The sequence below is a fragment of the Camelina sativa genome, chromosome 11 (genome assembly GCF_030686135.1).
Source record: "Camelina sativa cultivar CO46 ecotype springtype chromosome 11, ASM3068613v1".
Taxonomy (NCBI): Eukaryota; Viridiplantae; Streptophyta; class Magnoliopsida; order Brassicales; family Brassicaceae; genus Camelina; species Camelina sativa.
Window position 1 is genome coordinate 46,354,967 of NC_141890.1, and position 19,777 is coordinate 46,374,743.

The 19,777-nt window shown below is 34.1% G+C and overlaps 3 protein-coding genes across 4 annotated transcripts; 1 reads left to right on the forward strand and 2 right to left on the reverse strand.

Moving 5' to 3' along the window:
- Nucleotides 1–444: 444 nt before the first annotated feature.
- On the reverse strand, nt 445–1,614 carry LOC104726328 (protein GLUTAMINE DUMPER 3). Its single transcript, XM_010445167.2, has one exon. It carries the CDS (start codon nt 1,322–1,324, stop codon nt 878–880), a length of 447 nt encoding a protein of 148 aa, XP_010443469.1. The 5' UTR covers nt 1,325–1,614; the 3' UTR covers nt 445–877.
- A 5,598-nt stretch (nt 1,615–7,212) lies between these two features.
- Nucleotides 7,213–10,313, reverse strand: LOC104726331 (diacylglycerol kinase 4). The gene is made up of 11 exons (XM_010445172.3): nt 9,659–10,313; nt 9,446–9,568; nt 9,226–9,363; nt 9,062–9,147; nt 8,899–8,986; nt 8,647–8,805; nt 8,489–8,559; nt 8,332–8,409; nt 8,156–8,243; nt 7,954–8,070; nt 7,213–7,493 (listed from the first exon to the last, which is right to left on the reverse strand). The coding sequence occupies exons 1-11, from the start codon at nt 10,019–10,021 to the stop codon at nt 7,335–7,337; spliced, it is 1,470 nt and encodes a 489-aa protein (XP_010443474.1). The 5' UTR covers nt 10,022–10,313; the 3' UTR covers nt 7,213–7,334.
- A 315-nt stretch (nt 10,314–10,628) lies between these two features.
- On the forward strand, nt 10,629–19,717 carry LOC104726329 (uncharacterized). Of its 2 annotated transcripts, none has more exons than XM_087471048.1 (9): nt 10,629–10,765; nt 11,344–11,433; nt 11,531–11,617; nt 11,708–11,835; nt 11,923–12,019; nt 12,110–12,187; nt 12,269–12,494; nt 19,083–19,306; nt 19,413–19,717. In XM_087471048.1, exons 2-9 carry the CDS (start codon nt 11,344–11,346, stop codon nt 19,473–19,475), a joined length of 993 nt encoding a protein of 330 aa, XP_087327174.1. In that variant the 5' UTR covers nt 10,629–10,765; the 3' UTR covers nt 19,476–19,717. The 2 variants fall into 2 exon arrangements, with proteins under 2 accessions (XP_087327174.1, XP_010443470.2); XM_010445168.3 differs by lacking the exon at nt 10,629–10,765 and adding an exon at nt 10,852–11,018.
- Nucleotides 19,718–19,777: the final 60 nt, after the last annotated feature.

The following is a 19,777-nucleotide window of genomic DNA, read 5'->3' on the forward strand; positions in this document are numbered from 1 at the left end:
TATAGTTGGTAATCCATTTTAATCAAGTGATTTGAAAATGCAGATGATTGTATATATAAAGAATGCATAGCTGTGAAGGTATAGAAATTAGCAACCTAGCTAGGGATAGAAGATAAGATGAAAACGGAAAAACCAAAAAAAAGAAGCAAACCTAGTGCGGTTAGAAGTAATTTTCGAAACTTATACTATAAATGGATTGAATTAAGACAATAGGGTCATTAGATTGAAGCTAATCAACTGCTTCACCTCGCCGCATCAACTTAGAGTTAAGACTTAAGCAAGACACCTATACGAGAATTTTAAATCAGACATTCTTCTGCACGTGCCTTCACACGTTGCCTTTGGTGCTCACCTGAAGACTCTTTCATCTCAAAACTTTGTTTTTTTCTTCTTTGGTTCGGACCACTTGTCACATTTATCCCATGAAAACACATGTACTCAACCTTACCATAACAGTACAATTCATTCATTCACATCATCACTTTCTTTTTGGTGAAACTGAAACATAATCAAGAAATATAATCACAAATCTCCCCATTCACAGTCTCAGAAATTTACATTTTTTTTCCTTCTCATCATGACCTAGAATTGGAACAAAACTGGTGATTTATAAACTTACAACTAAAAACAAAAACCTAAGCAAAGGCTGAGATTAAAAAATAGACAAATCACTTCCTAACAATCCAATCCCAATTTCTTTAAAATTTCTTTCCACCGTAAGATTATTAGGTCTAATCTCATCATGTAGAGTTCTGACCCGACCCGAGTACCCGACGCAACCGGGTCAGATGCTTCAAACAGTTCTTCAAGACACTGTTTCACAATAGACGATCGATCCTCTGTTTTAGTCTCATCACTTCCCTCTGTTTTTTTTTCCTCAATGTGTCGCCGTACCGTTAGTTTCATTACTCTGCCGCACCACCTTATCACTACCCTTCACGTCATCATCTACATCGTCGTCATTTTTATCATCACAGGTACAAGTTTTTTCCGCCGGCGTAGCCAAATAAGTAGGTTTAACATCACCAGCCATAATCACCAAGAACTTCTCCGGTAAAGCTACTACAGGCTTCACGGCCATCTTTTCAGGTTTCGCATCTCCAGCCTCGAGATCTCTCTGGTCTTCCTCGCCGTCAAGGTAACCGGAGAGACGCCAGTAAGAGCAAGCGAGGATTAGAAGAGCAAAAGCTATGAGACCAAGCATGGCAGCTAAACCACCAAAGAGATAAGGAACCGGTGAATGCCACGGTGAGTGAGGCCCTCCCATGGTGGTTCTGTTTCCGTCGACGTTTTCTCTCGGAGGGTAGTATTGTCTTCCTTCCATTTTTTTTGCTAACAAAGAGACAGAGAGAGAGAGAGAAAAAATAAAGATGGCTTTGTTTGTGAATAGAGAAAATATAAATTTTGGTGTGAGGAGGAAGATGAGTGAGGAAGGGTTTTATAGAAGAGAATAAGCGAATTAACGTTGTGGATTGTGTGTGACGTATAAATTTCATTTTTTATATATTTTGCGTATGAGATTTGTTTAAGTAAATTCATGGAATTTTTATTATTATTATTTTGTATACTTTTGTTTTGTAGAGTAAGTTTATAGAAAAAGGCAATATGAATTCAGTTTTCGTTTATCAATTATCATCAATGATTATATGGAGTCGTGACGTGAGTGCATAACTTATGTTCTGTCTTATTTTTGCCGTTTGCTAAAGTAATTGAGGTGGTGTTATCCAAAAGGACTAACCAATACATATGTTGTAAAAATAAAATTAAACATTTACCAGTTTTTTTTTCCTATAAATATCAAATACACTTTTAACATAAACCTTAAGATCACAAGTTTTGTTTTGTTTTAGTTTTAGCCTTTTAGGTTAGATCTATTTCAAAAACTGAAGATAATTTTCATATGTGTGTTATGTAGTGTTTTGAGAATTTTACATGCATAGATGAGATTATATTTTACATCGAATACATATAGGCTATAGCGAGACGTGTAATGATGAGTTTGCGCTGGTTAGGTACTGGTGAATGGTTGGGACCCAAACACATTTTAATGTGGTCTGTTTCTTAATCAGTATTCCATGCTACTTTTAAGCTTAATCAGTGGATAATTTCAAAAAAATATCTTCGATTCAATCATACTTTGAGGATAAACGAAGGCATTATAATATTACTAATCATCATTTATTGTAACATTTAAACACTGTTTTAGATAATTTAACTAACCATTCACAGTGTCGAATCCACTCGAATTAAATATGGTATGACTTTATGAAAATATCTTCTTAGTGGTTTATAGAGTCTTCATTAGCGACAACTTAAGCAGCTTAAAGATTAACACATCTACTTATTTACTATTTCTTTCTCTGATTTGAGTTGAGAAGTAAAACCTAATGATTGATGATGATAGATAAAGAAACACTCTGAAGAAGAGAGAAGGTTTAATAAAGAGGCAATTTAAGGGGAATAAGATAAGGACAAGAGACTGACCAAAAACGGTTCCGTTAAAGCCGCTAGATTTTAGGTGAGCGATGCAAACGTGAAGGGATAGCCGGAAACGTAATAACCGTTAACGCCAAACAAGTAAAGTGAACGTTACCTAAAACAACTCAAAATACATGTTTTCTTCTAATGTTCTTATTTCGAGTTCCAGTATATAATATATCAATAACCGACATTATTGCAGCTCCAATATATTGATTTTATATCTATCTACCAGTGAAACCTAGCGATGTGTGTACGTATTATCATAAATCACGTGAACACATAAATCTTTCGAGAATTGGAAATATAATATTGTTAGTAAAGAAACAAGAAAAAGAAGCAGAAGGTAGCCCACCCACCACCATGAAATGCTTTTCAACAAGTGACTAACGATTTTATGATATATATATAAATGTACTATGCAGCGAAATCATCACTCTAACAAGAACATACCAAATTTTGCGTTTTAAAATTATTTTGATGTACAGATTAGAAGAATACAAAAATGTATACATATTAAAAAAAAAAGGAAAAGTGGAAAACCCCAATGAAAAAAGCTGAAAACAACATACCAAACCATATCCCTGTTGAGGCCTCAATTATCTCATGAATGCTAAAGATATATAAATCTATTGTTTTTTGTGCAAATAAAAGAAATATTCAATTGAAAATATATAAATGACTATATGAGATAAACTGCAAGGGTGAAGGGTCCCATGCTTCGCACAGTCTAATATGGATCAAAGTTTATTTGGTCAAGTTCCTATCAATTTCTTTTTCTCGATTAGTCAAACACATTGAGAAAACGATTACAACAAATCAATGAGAACAACACACAACTCACACTTTATGATTTTCATAAGTTTGTTTCACTTGTTAAAAATATAGAGTTCAAACTCTTAAGGCTACTTGTTTAAAGACAACAGAGTTACATATATGTGTTCTATATAATACGTTCGATTTTTTTTTCCTTATATTTAAAACAACTATATTCGTGCTTAAGTATTGTTCATAATCAAACTTCTATATCATCATAATCAGTAGTTTCACATTCAATTTTGTTTTAATAATCAAAATCGTCCAGAATAAACCACTAAAATATTTTTTTGCATAATTATTTCGGTAGTACTTTAATATATTGTTTTAGGTCATTCGCAGAATTGACTTCCCTAAGATAACCGGAACCATATGACCAACAATAAACATTTGATACTCCAAACTCAACCATATGTGAACAACATATAGCATTAGATCCTCCAAACTCGATCACTCTCTCTAGGCTAGCTTTTTTGGTCTTAACTTGAGAAAATCTCCAAGCTACTCTCTCTTTTTTTGCATTTTGGTAAAATATGTGGTATATAGTTTCGGCTTTGGTCTAAAATCTCACACTTATATAAGAAAAAAATAAAGCTTAAGGCAATGCTAATCTTCATGAGGTCTCCCGGCAATGACAGAATATATGAGGAATATTTGTAGTGTTTCTTCTTGTCGTCTAGGTAAATTTCGTACTGTTCGTATGAATAAAAAGAAATATTTGAATAAAATAATTGATAACAAAGGGGTCCATTCCTCAGCGTCAGCTTCCACTCAGAGGTACACGTCAAGAACAAACGATCATTCCATCATTTCCAATCACTTACGTTTTTTTTTTGTCTATTCTAATCACATACGTTACGTCCTCATTTCCACATTTTTATTCTTTTCATTTTATTTTATCACTAAATGACACAACAAACATAATACTTTTTAATAATTCCACTAATATTATGTTACTAATGTTCTACGATTTTATTATTGAATAAAGAAGGGAACATTTCTTACAAAACTCATAAAAAGCTTCCAAAGCAAACTATGTTCTGACAAAGATTCCAACCAAATCCCACTCTTTCCATTAATCTATTGCGATATAAGTTAAACTCTCATTTTCATTATTAGTTTTATATATACATGTGGATTATCTAAATTATAAAAACCTACAGATTTGGATCCGATGTGTATACCATCCCATATTAAATTACCAGTAGTTAGGAACAATATTAGCTATATAAATAACTAAACCAGAATATTTCTATATATAAATAAACATACCGAAAGAATTATGTGGTCCGTATCAATTCCCTAATCTGAGTTAAGTATGTGTTCGCCTATTAATGTTGTTTATGCGTGAATATATATGGAGTTTAACCATTCATAGACAGACACGTTTGAAGTTTTGACAATTTAAAAAATAAAGTTCGAATATACGAGAGTTTCTAATCAAATTAATACTCGTAACAATATCTTAAGTACGATCATATAATACATATATGTTTCGGATAAAAAGAGTTCATATTTCCTCTCTCCCGGTGTTTTTGTTTTTGTTTTTGGTGGACAAATGCTACATCGTAGAGAATATTAGACTATTAGAGGTAAATAAACTAAATTTTAAATGTAAACAACAAAAGAAGTGGTACTGCTCGCAAGGAAAGAAGAGAAGATATGTTCTAAAATTAGCATATTTTTCTTTCAAGTAACAAAATCTAATCTCGTGCATGGTATGAAACTTCCTTTAGTAAATTTTGATAAAAATGAAAAAGTATGTTCTTCTTTTGAGAAATGGAAGTACAATAATTATAGGAGACATGAATAATACGATTATTTTCTTACAAGAAAGGGTAGTCCCACGTCTTAATAATTTGATTTCAATCTTTTTGGAACAACATAATTTTGACCCCCACATGTATACATAGAACAGCACTACTTCCAAAATTCCCTATTTCCAATCTTTTAACATACATAAGATAATAAGAATTTAATGTAATTTTCATATCCTGTTAATCGTTTAATCAAGCATTGTAATAACTAATAACGATGTAGTTTTTTTCTATCACCAAACAATACACAATTTTAAAGCTTCCAGAAAAATATATAAAATGATGAACAAGGAATCTAAAAGAGAAGAGGACAAAACAAAAAAAAATTATTAAAAAGAGAGTCAAATAAAAAAAGGGAAGTCGATATAAAGCTAAGTTTATATGTCTGAGTTCTCGCTTTTTAATTAGTAATCTCTTTTAAATTTACGAATCAATATATGTCATCATTTTCTTTATACGAAAACTGTTTCAGATTTAATCAGCGTGAAGAAACCGAAAGCGTTAACTATAGCAAATTCCGTGATTGAAAATCTTAACTCTCTATTCGTTTGGGTTTGGTCCCATCCAAGCTCACTTTAACAGTTTTTTTATTTAAATTTTCGTTACTATTTGTAATAGGCTAATTATATAGATCGAAAGTTTTATTTTTTCTCGAAAATCCATTATAGAATCACTATTTGTGCCGATGTACATATATAAGCTATGGGGTTGTAGCGTACATGGTAATTAACTTGCAACCCATACTTATATTTTCATTTTACGTCGTAAACCATATGAATTATGAAGTGAAGCATCAATACACCAACTCATAGGATTATATATCGACTCCTATACAAACCAATAAGAGTTATATCCAATCAACTAATCTAAAGTTTTAGTAGGTTTTTGGTAGTTGAAATGTAATTTTCTTACCCTATCACTTTTCCTATATTATTTTTGGTGTCAGTATTTTGTTTTATGGTTCATAAAAATGTAGTTTGCTTTATTTTCATCTTTGAGTCGAGATTTGCATGACAATTAAGCAGAAAGTAAAAGACAAAAGTAGATTACAAAATAAATAAATAGTTTGATTCAAATTAGTTAGCTCTTTCTGATTGTTTCTTATATAAACTACTAAAAGTTGTAGAAAACTGATTTTATTACTGGTTAATTTGCTTAGATCATTCAGTTTTAAAACTTACATACATATAGTGGATTTGGTACTAAAAGTCTATAAGACAGAGAGAAATTGCAAGTGGTTCGTACGTACAAAATACTATTAGTACTTTTTTGAAAGTTATAACTCAATCGGCCCAATTATATATGTTCTTCTATGACTGTCCGTCTACTCATCCTCCACTCCAAAATCTTAGTTACTTCTTGTCTGAAACCAACTTTGCCATTTTGGTCGCCTTGAAATTGTAGATAAGTATATACTCTTTTTTTTCATTTATTTTTGTGGAAATGGGTTATTCACAATTACATTGTTGACAAAATACACTAGAACCTCTATAAATTAATATTCTTTAAATTAATACTCACTATAAATTAATAAATTTTTTCAGTCCCGAATTGGGCCGGTGTAAAAAATGACACATTTCGATAAATTAATAAGATAATAATATTTTCAGAAATTCTATGTAAAAATATGGTCTCATCAATATCATAAATTAATAATCAAGGTAGTATTAATATATATATATATATATATATCTATCTAAGAAAATCTAGTGAAATATAATCTATTCTTGTTTGCATAATCTTGATTTTGCATTCTTATTGGAGCTCATTTCTAATTTTTTTCATTGTCGTTTTCTCAAATCGCATCCAAAAATTATGGAGAGTCCTAAATGCGATATTGCTTCTTTACATGTAATTGGTTCTTAAATTACCGCAATATGTTCTTTGACTTCATCATTACCATGAATGATACCGGTAGCAATTTCTTCTAAACTCTAAACTTCTAACATTTATCATTTTTACTTTAACTCTAAACTTAACAATTACGATAGCCAAGATTATAAATTAAGAAAATTCTTTAATATTATGAATGATAACAAAAGTATCTCATTTTACAATATAAAAATTTTAAAATTATGAAAATTAAAAATCTAATCATAAATTAATAAAATCTATAAATTAATAAAATTTTATGGTCCCAATCTTATTAATTTATAGAGGTTTTACTGTAATAAAATAAGAAGAGGTCAATTTAATGTAACAAGGTCAAGATGGTTAATATAGTCAATCTCCTTTGACGACCAAAGACTGGTGAGGGACTCTCTTGATGTCAACAAAGGTAGAGTAGTCTCTGGTCATAGGTTGCTTCCATGGCTCTCCATCCATTTGCATAAACGCATCTTTCCATTCTCCTCCTCTTATCTCTAGCCGTATCGCAGCCGCCTGTACGTAAAAACCCATTCGTTTGCGTATTGTCAAAGGCAACAAATATTTGAATTTAATGAACTTCTCCTACACAAAATGAAATAATCTACAACCCTCGATCTCATTCTCATCCCCATTTTCAAACGAAACCAGTCTTAATTAAAAAGACATTCATATATGAGAAGGAATTTGGGAATATTTAAGTCAAAACACTTTTTTTTTTGTCTACCGCTACTTGTGATGGGATATTATATCCTATGACCTATGCGGTCTTGCAACTTGACAGGTCCGCTAAAGACTAGTTCATAATAAGCTATAATTAAAGAAGACGACCTAAAGTCTAGTTTTTGCGGCCCACACAACGGTTAGTAGATAGATAACATGTTTGGTAGATCTGATCTGACCCTGATTGTTTTTATGATCTAAGACAACCGGTATGGTTCTGATAGATCAGATTTGCTAGTTAGAATAGAAGTACCTGTGCAATGTGTTTGGCAGAGATGAGTTCAACCATAACGAAGGAAGCATGCCATCCTTGCTTTAACCCAAAGATCTCAAGCAACCCATCATCGGCTGATGCTTCCACAAAGCCTCTCTGTTAACGTACAACTCAAGCAAGCGCTGAGAAGAAGATCCAGACAACAAGAAGAACTAAGTGAGAATAAACAGGCTGGTTTTACCTTTTCAAGATAATCTTGTTTGAGATTTCCCCAAGGGTTTCTTCCACTTCCATAGCTATGTAGATTCAATGCAACAACTGCTCTTATACTGTCCCAAAAACCAACAAACACACATGTTTACTTAGACACAAAATTGATTAGGTTGTTTGTCTTATTTCTTGTGTTCTTGTTGATACCTTTTGGGAACTGGTACTTTCTCCCACTCGGATGAGTCCATCTTTTTTATATGCAATGTCATAATGTTCTTGAGACCCCTACACCCCCAAAAATTACAAATCGATTTAGATCACAATTTGAGGTTATAACATATGTTGTCTTGGTATTAGTATAAACCTTAAACCCGGGTCGTTTATGCAGTGCGTGAGGAACCAACCCTGAGAGCAACCATATCCCGAATATATAATCTGCAGTAACAAAACGTTAGCTTCTTTCTTGATAAAAAAAAAATTGTCTTATTAAAACTATCAAGCTCTCAAGAGATTTTGGTATACCTTATTGGCGATAGGGCCATTCGCAAGGTAAGGCTTTTCATTGCGCAAATGGTGAAAACCGTAAGCCACTTGAGCATCCATACCTATACTAAAGTAATTATAGAAGACTCCTTCATAGCCATTCGTTGATGGAGGCATCTCTCCTTCTATCTCAAAACTCTACAACATAAATATTAGCTAAATTTACAACCCATAGATTAATTGATCATCACAAAAGAGTTTTAATTTTGTGTATTTAATGATAATCAGAACCTGGTCAACGTAACATTCTTTTGTAGACTTTAAAGAATAAGGAGGATCCACAATTTCACCAGAAGGCATTGTAATCAAAATATTCCAACTGCATCAATATTTTCAACATCAAAAACAGATTGATGGTTCAAATCACGCTTTCTCGATCAGTACTAAAATTTACCTATCTAGACGGCTTACGGGAGCAATACTTGCCCTATGAAGCGTTCGTTTTATCGCAGACTTCCACGCAAATGGGAACGAACCTCCCTGAAAACAACCAACATATATTACAAACCCTAATTTACAACAGAGCTTTTCATAAGATTTATATTAGCTTTTACTTACCCATCCAAAGCTTCTAGAGAGATCGTTTCCGGTTCCTAGTGGCATTATAGAAACCGGAGGAACAGGTTGCCGGTTTTGTAAATTGAGTTCACCAAGACAACCTAGAACCCAACCAACGGTTCCATCTCCACCTGCAACCTGTAAAGAGTGATCAAACCAGTGGCAATAAAAACAAACTTATTCCAAAAATTTGGATTAAAGATTAAAAAAGAGTACCTACCACAATTCTCATCTTTTCACGTATATCTTTAGCACATTCGTCTCCTCGAGAAGCAAATGCCTCTAAGCAACCCAATCCATATCGAATAAACTCGTTAGGCTTCACTTCCGTTAAATCAAACACCTTCAAAAAAAAAAATTTCACAATCAGTAAAAAAAAAAAAACAATTTATTCCACAAAAAACATCTATGATTAAGAATGTGTTAAACAAACCTGTTCTTCGCCGATAAGATTCTGGAGACGTTCTTTAATGATAGGACCTTGACGACCACCACTTTTAGGGTTAACGAAGACCATGAGAGGAACTTCAGGGGTGAGATCCTCTGACGGTGGTGCTACGGAGGAGGAGGAAGCGGCGGGTGAGGGGGAATCGTCTTTACGGAGGATACAATCGAGGATAGCGAGGCGGAGATATTTAGGAAGCATAACTCTTTGACGAAGCTCTTCTTTTGAGACTCTTATGCTCGCGAGATTTACCAATAATGAGACTTTCATTGCTCCGAATGAATCCAGAGATGAGTGTCTCGGAATCATCCTCGCCGTCAATGAATCTCCGATCACCGGCGGTGAGTCCATCTCTCTCTCTCTCTCTCTCTTTCTCGGTCGCCCCGAAAAAAAAAAAAAAAGATTGAAACTTTTTTTAAAACCAACGATCAAAATATGAAATTTTGAATTACACAACAGATCAGATTGAGATTTCTAGGTTTTTTTGGTGTGAAAAGATAAGAAAGCTTGAATCTTTGTTCTTGTTTTTGATCAAAAGGAAGAGTAAAAATCCTGAAAACCACAAAATTTAGTTAGCGGAAGAAGAAGAAAGAAACAGAGAGATTTGTTCTGTTTCGACCGTTAAGCTTATTTTCAGGACATATACAAATTCCTAGTAAGATCTGTTGTTATTTATATCTATTGGGCTTATACAAGTCCTATTTGCTTCCGAGAGTTTGGTCCTCAGAATCGGCAACAGCAACAGACAGTATTGTCAACAGGTTGTGAGTTTCCACTTCCATCTGATGATGACAGGGTTTGGGTTTGACAAATCCTATTCCAAAGCCATGGTGAGCTTTCAGTAAAAAGGTATCCGATTTGATGCAGGCTCTCTGCCAAGACAACATTGTAAACCCTATCCAATGCAAACTTCTAATCATTTTATTTTTATTATGGTTTAGGTCTGTTCACGGAGTATTCTATTGGTCTGGGCCTTTCATATTTTAGGAAGGCCCATTTTTTTTAATCACAGGGAGTACTTGTATTTCGTTGACCAACCAAAAAGTCTTTTTTCCCTCGAGACATCTTTCTGAAAGATTGAGACTTTTTTTGAAGGTAAGCTCAAACTTGTCTTCATTCATTTTCTATGTTTGTTAATTTTATTTTCTTGATTTATTAAAAGGTTGGATTCTTAGGGCATTGCAAACCTTTGAAGTCTAGATGTCTCCTTGGAAACTTGTAACATTGGATTGCGTTGACTATTTTTATTTTTTTTCTTTCTGGGAATCGGATTCGGGGAAATTTAAATAATGCAATTCATGTTTCGGAAATTTGAAATCTTTCTTCTAGCTGACCGATCATGTATTTGGTAAGATCAACAATGCCATAGTTTAGTTAGTTTTATCCAATTAATTTAGTCTAGCTAGTAGCTACAACTGTTTCATGTGTGTGATGTGATATGCCATATCTGAGATTCTGAGATCGATTTCCAATGGAGTTAAAACAAGACACTAGTGCAAATCCTTTTTTGTTGATAGTTAAATTATAAAATTCAAGTTAATCTGTCTGGAAGTAAGTAAGAAAAAAAGTTGATTTTTTTGGCCTTAACTCATCTGTGCTTGTTTTACAAACTTTTGTATTTTTGAGTGAGTGAGTGAGTAATGCTGATATGTTCTCCGTGATGAGATTCTTAGATGTCCGATTTCCAAGTGTTGCTAGAGACATTCACATTCCCTGCTGATTCAGCTCCCTTTAAGAGTTGTCATGCCTCTACCATCGTCGAGGTTACAAAATTTCCTTTCTTTTTTATAGTTTTAGTGATTGATGATGGATTGAGTCCCAGACTTTAGCTGTTTTTGTATACCTTTTTTGTGAAAAAAGGTTGATAATGATCATTTTTTGACTGCGTATTTCGGAGGCACCACGGAAGGAGCACCTGATGTTAAAATCTGGTTGCAGCATTTCAAGGTAGAGTTGATAGATAGACTTCTCTAGCTATCATTCAGAGTGTTGGAAACATAATGAGATGTGTGACGACTGATGATTGGTTTTTCTCAGGATGGTCAATGGGATTCACCTGTTATGGTTGATGAAGAGCCAGGAGTTCCAATGTGGAACCCTGTCTTGTTCAAACTTCCATCTCAAGAGCTCTTACTGTTCTACAAAATCGGCCAGGAGGTTCAAAAGTATGATGAACTCTCAATTAAACCGACTGAACTCTTTTGTTTTGTTTCATTTCTCTGATCTGTTTAGTGCTTTGGTGAAATGCTCAGATGGAGCGGTTGCATGACACGATCTTATGATAAAGGTAGAACCTGGACTGAAAGAGAACAGCTTCCTCCTGGGATTCTAGGACCCATTAAGAACAAGGTTCCTTGTTGCACTGCAGAGACTCGATTACTCGATAGAGATTGAACCTTTTTGTATTGGTTAGAGACTTAAGCTTTCTTTCTTCTCCAGCCTATTTTGCTTGAAGATGGGACTCTTCTTTGTGGATCATCTGTTGAAAGTTGGAATTCTTGGGGAGCGTGGATGGAGGTTCTTTAAAACTATATGGTTTGATTTATATCATTAGTAGAGTATGCTACAATGGTTTTACATTTTGAGGTGTTGGTACAGGTCACTTCAGACGCTGGTAGATCATGGAGAAAGCAAGGGCCAATATACATCCAAGACAAGAGTCTTAGCGTGATCCAACCGGTTCCATACCAAACCGCAGCTGGGAACTTACGGGTTTTACTTAGATCCTTCACTGGCATTGACAGAATCTGTATCTCAGAGTCTTTAGATGGCGGTGAGAACCGGAGTTTCGCAGTACCAACGGTTCTCCCAAACCCAAATTCAGGTTTCTTGAAATCAAAACAAACACACATTTTATAAATAGTCTTCGCTTTAATTAGCGTGATTTTATTATAAATTCAGATTTCTATATTTATGAAATCTATATATCCCAAAAATCATCTAGATTTGATCTAATTTAACCACGAACACTTTCTTAGAGAAGAAGAAAGTACTAACCTTGATCCATTGCTTGATTATGCTTGATGATGGATCCAAGTCTTCAGCAATTGATTTTCTCTTCCCTTACTCCTTATTGCTTTCACTTGATCTTTGATGAAGAAGATCACTAATCTTTTTTTTTTCTGTTGTGTATTTGGTATGGTAGTGTTTCTCAGTTATGAGAACACAACCGTTGCGGTAAAAAATTCAACAGCCACACATATATATACATGTATATAGAGTCACATTTCAAAGAGTTGTGTTGGTTCATATTGTACTGGTTCATAATAGCACCCTTTAATAGACTTAACATATACATGTATATATATTATTTATGTAATATAATTAAGAGAAGGGAAGAAGGTTATCAATACACCCAAATTCTAATACATTAATCGAAACCGATTCATCACGGTGTCGTCTTTAATATTAGAATCTACAATGTTAAATATAAACTTAAACTTTATTATTAAACCGAAAGACACATAGGCCATATAAAATATAAAATATTCTTACATTCTCCCACTTGTCCTTTGTGTCAACTTAATGGTTTAGTAACTTTAATGCGCACTTTAATATTAAGTTCTCTTAACCTTTAATGACTTAAATAAAATCAAACTGATCGAATCATGGCGGTCACACATCATTGAACGACATGCTCCCTTCCATGTATCACAAATCAATTCCAATTTTATATTATTCTTTTATATTGAGAAGAACCTTAATTCTCAAAATACTTATGTTATCTATAACCATAAACGTGTACACATACTTTAGTGATAACATGTCTAATAAAACCAGAAACATAACTTTTAAGTGAATTCATAGTGTCTCATACATAATAAGCATCCTATAATCAAAACAACAAAGTCTTATCTATAACACTCATACGCTCTACATGGCCAATGAATACAATGGGTGGTAATCCCTTAGTTAGTGGATCTGCAACCATCATATCCGTCTTTATATGCTCAAAAGACACTCTACGTTTCCGCACTTCTTCTTCGACAGACAAGTACTTTATCTCCATGTGTTTAGCACCTTTTGAGTACTTGTCATTCTTTGAAAAGAAGACAGCTGCAGAATTATCACAGTAAATTCTCAGCAGCTTCTCTATGTTGTCGACAATTCGAAGCCATGATATAAAGTTCCGCAGCCACAATGAATGAACTGTGGCCTCAAAGCATGCCACAAATTCGGCCTCCATAGTGGAAGAAGCAATGACAGACTGCTTTCCACTTTTCCACGATATTGCTCCTCCAGCTAACAAGAACAAATATCCAAACGTTGATTTCTTACTACCAACGCATCCAACATAGTCTAAATCTGAATATCCAATGACTTCGAGGCCATCAGATCTCCTGTATGTAAGCATGAACTCTTTGGTGCCTTGTAAGTACCTGAGAACCTTCTTTGCAGCCTTCCAGTGGTCCATTCCGGGATTACTTTGATATCGACCCAACATACCAATAGCAAAACTGATATCTGGTCGAGTACATGTCTGAACATAGTTCAAACTCCCAACCACTGATGCATAAGGAATTCTTTCCATTTCTTTACGTTCCAATTCATTTCTTGGACATTGCATTTTACTGAATTTGTCCCATTTCTGAATTGGAATTTTACCAGCAGAGCATTCACTCATTCTATATCTCTCTAAGACCTTATTGATATATCCTTTCTGAGACAAACTTAGCAATCCTTGTGATCTATCTCGAATTATTTCTATTCCGATCACATAAGATGCCTCACCCATATCCTTCATTTCAAAGTTCTTAGATAGATATTTCTTTATATCATGTAGCATACCCATATCATTCGCAGCAAGCAAAATATCATCAACATATAAGACTAAAATTACAAATTTGCTCCCACTGATCATTATGTAGATGCATCGGTCAACGATAACCTCTACAAACCCATATGACGTAATAGTATCATTAAACTTCAAATACCATTGTCTGGAAGCTTGTTTAAGCCCATATATTGACTTTTTCAGCTTACACACCAGATGTTCATTTCCTGTGGCCACAAACCCTTCAGGCTGATCCATATAAGGTCTCTTTATAGTCAATGCCATCTTTTTGGGTGAAACCATTGGCAACAAGGCGAGCCTTGTATCTTTCAGTGTTACCTTTCGAGTCGCGTTTAGTCTTAAAGACCCATTTAGAACCAACGGTTTTGAAACTGTTTGGCAACTCTACTAAGTCCCAAACATTATTATCACCCATAGATTTTATTTCTTCCTTCGCGGCAATAGACCATTTTTCAGAATTGTCACTTTCCATGGCTTTTCGGAATGTGTTCGGGTCTTCGTCAATACTTAAGTCACATTCACTTTCAACAGCATAAACCACATAGTCATTTGAAATGGCAGATCTACGGTTCCTTCCAGATCGCCTTAATGGTTCTTGTGGTACACCATTTTCTTCATGAATAGCGACAGGTTCATTAATTGTCTCTTCATCTATTGGGATTGGTACATCATCATGTTGTTCTATTGCCTCATTTGACTGTACTGAAACAATAGGAACAACAACCTTAGGTGTGACAACAGGTGAAGAAACTTCAACCTGAACTTCTTGAATGTCCACCTTTCTTGGTTCACCACTCCCACTAGTTTGACAATTTTCAATGAACCTAGCATTTCCCGTTTCAACTATTCTCGTACTATGCTTAGGAAAGTAAAATACATACCCCTTTGATTTTTCTGGATAGCCAATAAAGAAGCCACTGACAGTCCTCGAATCAAGTTTCTTTTCATGTGGATTATATGGCTTTACTTCTGCTGGACATCCCCAAACACGTAAATGTCTTAAGCTAGGTTTCCTTCCTGTCCACAGTTCAAAAGGAGTCTTAGGAACTGCCTTACTAGGAACCCGGTTTAAGACATACGTTGCATTCTTTAATGCATATGTCCACAACGAAAGGGGTAGAACTATTACTTATCATGCTCCTAACCATTTCCATTAAAGTACGATTCCGCCTCTCAGAAACACCATTCTGCTGAGGAGTACCAGGCATTGTATACTGTGCACAAATGCCTCTACTCTCAAGTAGCTTTGCAAATGGACCAAGACATTGTCCATTTTCTGTGAATTTTCCATAAAACTCACCACCTCTATCAGACCTCACTACTTTCACTCTTCTATCTAATTGCCTTTCCACCTCAAATGAATATCTCTAGGATACTCACGGACTAAGATTTTTCATGCAACAAATAAGTATAACCATAACGTGAGTAATCATCAATAAAGGTGATGAAGTATTTCTCACCGCTCCAAGATGAAGCATCAAACGGACCACATATATCAGTGTGAATTAACTCAAGAACTTGAGTACTTCTTGTGGCTGGTTTCTTTGTAATGTGTTTAGTCTGCTTTCCTTTCATGCAGTCTACACACACATCTAGATCACTAAAATCCAAGTGAAGAAGAATTTCATTCTTTACCAACCTCATAATTCTTTCCTTGGAAATGTGACCTAGTCTTTGATGCCACAAAAAAGCTGAACTTTCATTAGATGCAGTACGCTTAATGCCTTGACTTTCAATATTAAACAAAGATTCAGAAAACTTTATATCAAGATTGAAACGATAAAGTGAATCAAACAAAGTACCACTTCCACTTCCTAAATTATCCAACCTACTAACGGAAAAAAGATTTCTAGCACACTCAGGTACATAGAGACACTCTTCAAGATCTACATGACATCCAGTGTCCAAGATCAACTTATAAGTCCCAATGCCTTCAATTTGTGCCTTCATTCTGTTTCCCATGAACAAGAATTGTTCAGGTCCTCTTATGGGTTGAATCGAACTGAATCCTTGTTTAATATGAGACACATGAGTAATAGCACCAGTATCTAACCACCAAGTATTTTTAGGCACTTCAACAAGGTTCAATTCAGAGCAAACATAAATATGTTGCGTACCTTTCTTTTCGAACCGTACCTTTCTTTTCGAACCATGCCTTTCTTTTCGGACAGTCTTTCTTGAAGTGTCCCATTTTCTTGCAAAAGAAACACTTCCTTTCCTTATGGATTTGACTTTTGGGGCCTTTCATGAAAGTTTTTTCCTTCATATTTTCCTTCCTACTTGGTTTTACTTTATTGCTGCTAGCATTTCCATAGCCCACAAGATTGACAACATGAGCCTTCATTTTCTTAATTCTCCCTTTCTCTTGAACCAACATAGCCTTCAACTCCTTAAAGTCCCATTTATCTTTAATGGTGTTGTAATTCACCTGGAACTGGCTAAACTCAAAAGGTAGAGAGTTCATAATGAATTGGACGAGGAAATTCTCATGAACTTCCATTCCCAAGGTTGACAACCTTGCTGCCAAGTTAGACATGTGGGTCACATGATCATGAATTGGCTGAGACCAGTCAAACTTTTTCGTAGTACGCTCATTCATGAGACTTCCTACAATCGACTTGTCAGCCAAATCAGATTGTGAACACTCCTTAATTTTCTCTATGAATTCCCTTGCTTTCTCTGTCTGAGGCATAGATGGCTTAACACTTTCTGCCATCGTCATTCTCATGAGGTTCAAACTCAGCCTGTTAGATCGCTCCCAATTCTCATAACGAGACTTTTCAGTTTCGGAGCTCTCTCCTGTAATGGCTGGAGGTGCCTCATCCGTTAGTACTGCAGAGTCCAAGGCCATTATACCCAATGCAAACTGGATCTGATCGGACCATTCTCCGTAATTTAGTCCATTGAACTTTACGACAGAGTTAGCAGATGCATACAAGTTTGAAGAAGCTGCAAATATGTAAACATGTTTACCTATTAGTGCTTTGACACTTTTATACAGCCTTTTAAGGTCTAACTTAAATTTAATACATTAATTTAAATAACCTTTGGGCATTATTTAAACATAAACCCTGTTAATAATGCTAAATTTATAATTTTATAATTAATCAAATCACATATTAATCAAATAAACATGTTACCTTTGGGTATACATATTATTGATTATATTAAAAAGATTAATTCTTTTCATATTATTAACTATATTGACTGATCCACCTTTGAGTGATCTTCAAGAATATAGATAACAAAATAATTGATCAATCAAAACTTTTATGTTATTTTTTAGCATCTCTTTAATCATGATCGATTAATAATTTTTTTTTTGTATATATATAATATAACAAGGCCACTTTGAAAATTAACAAGTTATATACATATAAACATTAAAATATTTAATTATTTAATGGGTATAAATTATTTTTCTATTGTGTTATATATAACACAATTACCCTAAACTTATAAAATTGCAGCGGAAGCAATTATTCACTACACGAATTCATATATAGTAATTTTCAGCAAGACAAAACCCAGAATCATGAACACGCATCTCATCAACGTGAACGTGAATTTAAAAATAAACTCACAAATGCCATGAACTTGATCCAGGAAATACGTGTATGCATGGAATCAATTATCTAATGATATGAACCTTAAACAATGATTCACTATTGAAACAGAATCTAACCGACAATGGATACTCTATAATTGAATCCATTTATGTGTTTGATAACACAACTAAACATCATTTCTATAATTCCATTTACGTGCATATTTACTATTATTAATTGTAATATTGTTACACATTAAATATGCGTTAACCATCAATACACACAACCAATGATTTACAGTGATAAGCACCGGTTCATGAATGTATCGTTATCAGTTCTAATCATCACGAATGACCCAGAATATATGAATACGTAAACACTCGATCAAACGAATAAAGTGCGTTTCGCTAATTGTGAATTAAACAAATCTAGTTGGCTCTGTTACTAAATATAAATTCAGATTTCTATATTTATGAAATCTATATATCCCAAAGATCATCTAGATTTGATCTAATTCAACCATAAACACTTTCTTGGAGAAGAAGAAAATACTAACCTTGATCCATTGCTTGATTATGCTTGATGATGGATCCAAGTCTTGACCAATTGATTTTCTTTACCCTTACTCCTTATTGCTTTCACGTGATCTTTGATGAAAAAGATCACTAATTTTTTTTTATGTTGTGTATTTGGTGTGGTAGTGTTTCTCAGTTATGAGAACACAACTCTTGCCGTAAAAAATTTAACAGCCACACATATATATACATGTATATAGAGTCACCTTTCAAAGAGTTGTGCTGGTTCATATTGTACTGGTCACCCTTTAATAGACTTAACATATACATGTATTGTATATATATTACTTATGTAATATAATTAAGAGAAGAAAAGAAGGTTATCGATACACCCAAATTCTAATACATTAATCGAAACTGATTCATCACGGTGTCATCTTTAATATTAAAATCTACAATTAAATATAAACTTAAACTTTATTATTAAACCAAAAGACACATAAGCCACATAGAATATAAAATATTCTTACATTTATTAATGAACATATTGATAGGTATCGATGGAGTCAAGCTAAAAGACGGTAGTCTAGTGCTTGCTTACAACACAGACTCAAGAGGTGTGCTCAAAGTAGGAGTTTCTTTAGACGATGGTGATACTTGGACCGATGTTTTAACGTTGGAGGACTCTCCGGGAATGGAGTTTTCGTATCCGGCGGTTATACAAGCTGATGACGGGAATATCCACGTCACCTATACATATAACAGGACACAGATTAAGGTATTTTAGTCAAGACATTTAAAATGTGGATTAACAAAGACTTTGGCTTCTTTTGATGTTTTTTTTATTAATTCAATCAACAACTTTGAGTGGTCTCAATACGCAGCATGTTGTGCTCGAGACTGCGACATATATCGATTCAAAGCCATACCGACATGGTGAAGCATGAGGAAGACACGTGGGTTTGGGTTTGTACGATCCACGACATTAAATTAATTAGCAAATTGAGGTCGACTTTGTTTTGGTTTTGTGAACCACTGATGATGTGAAGTGTGACTTTCTTCTTACGGAAGAACAAAGAAATGTTCTCTTTCTTGACTTGTAAGTTATGGATTGATCGATTCGATCTTGAGTTTGTAAAGTTGGTACAAGTTGATGAATATTATTTATTGAAGGAGATATTAAAAATTATGTAGTGATCATATAAGTTAAAGATTTACTTTATCATACGTATATATCGTGGATTTGTTT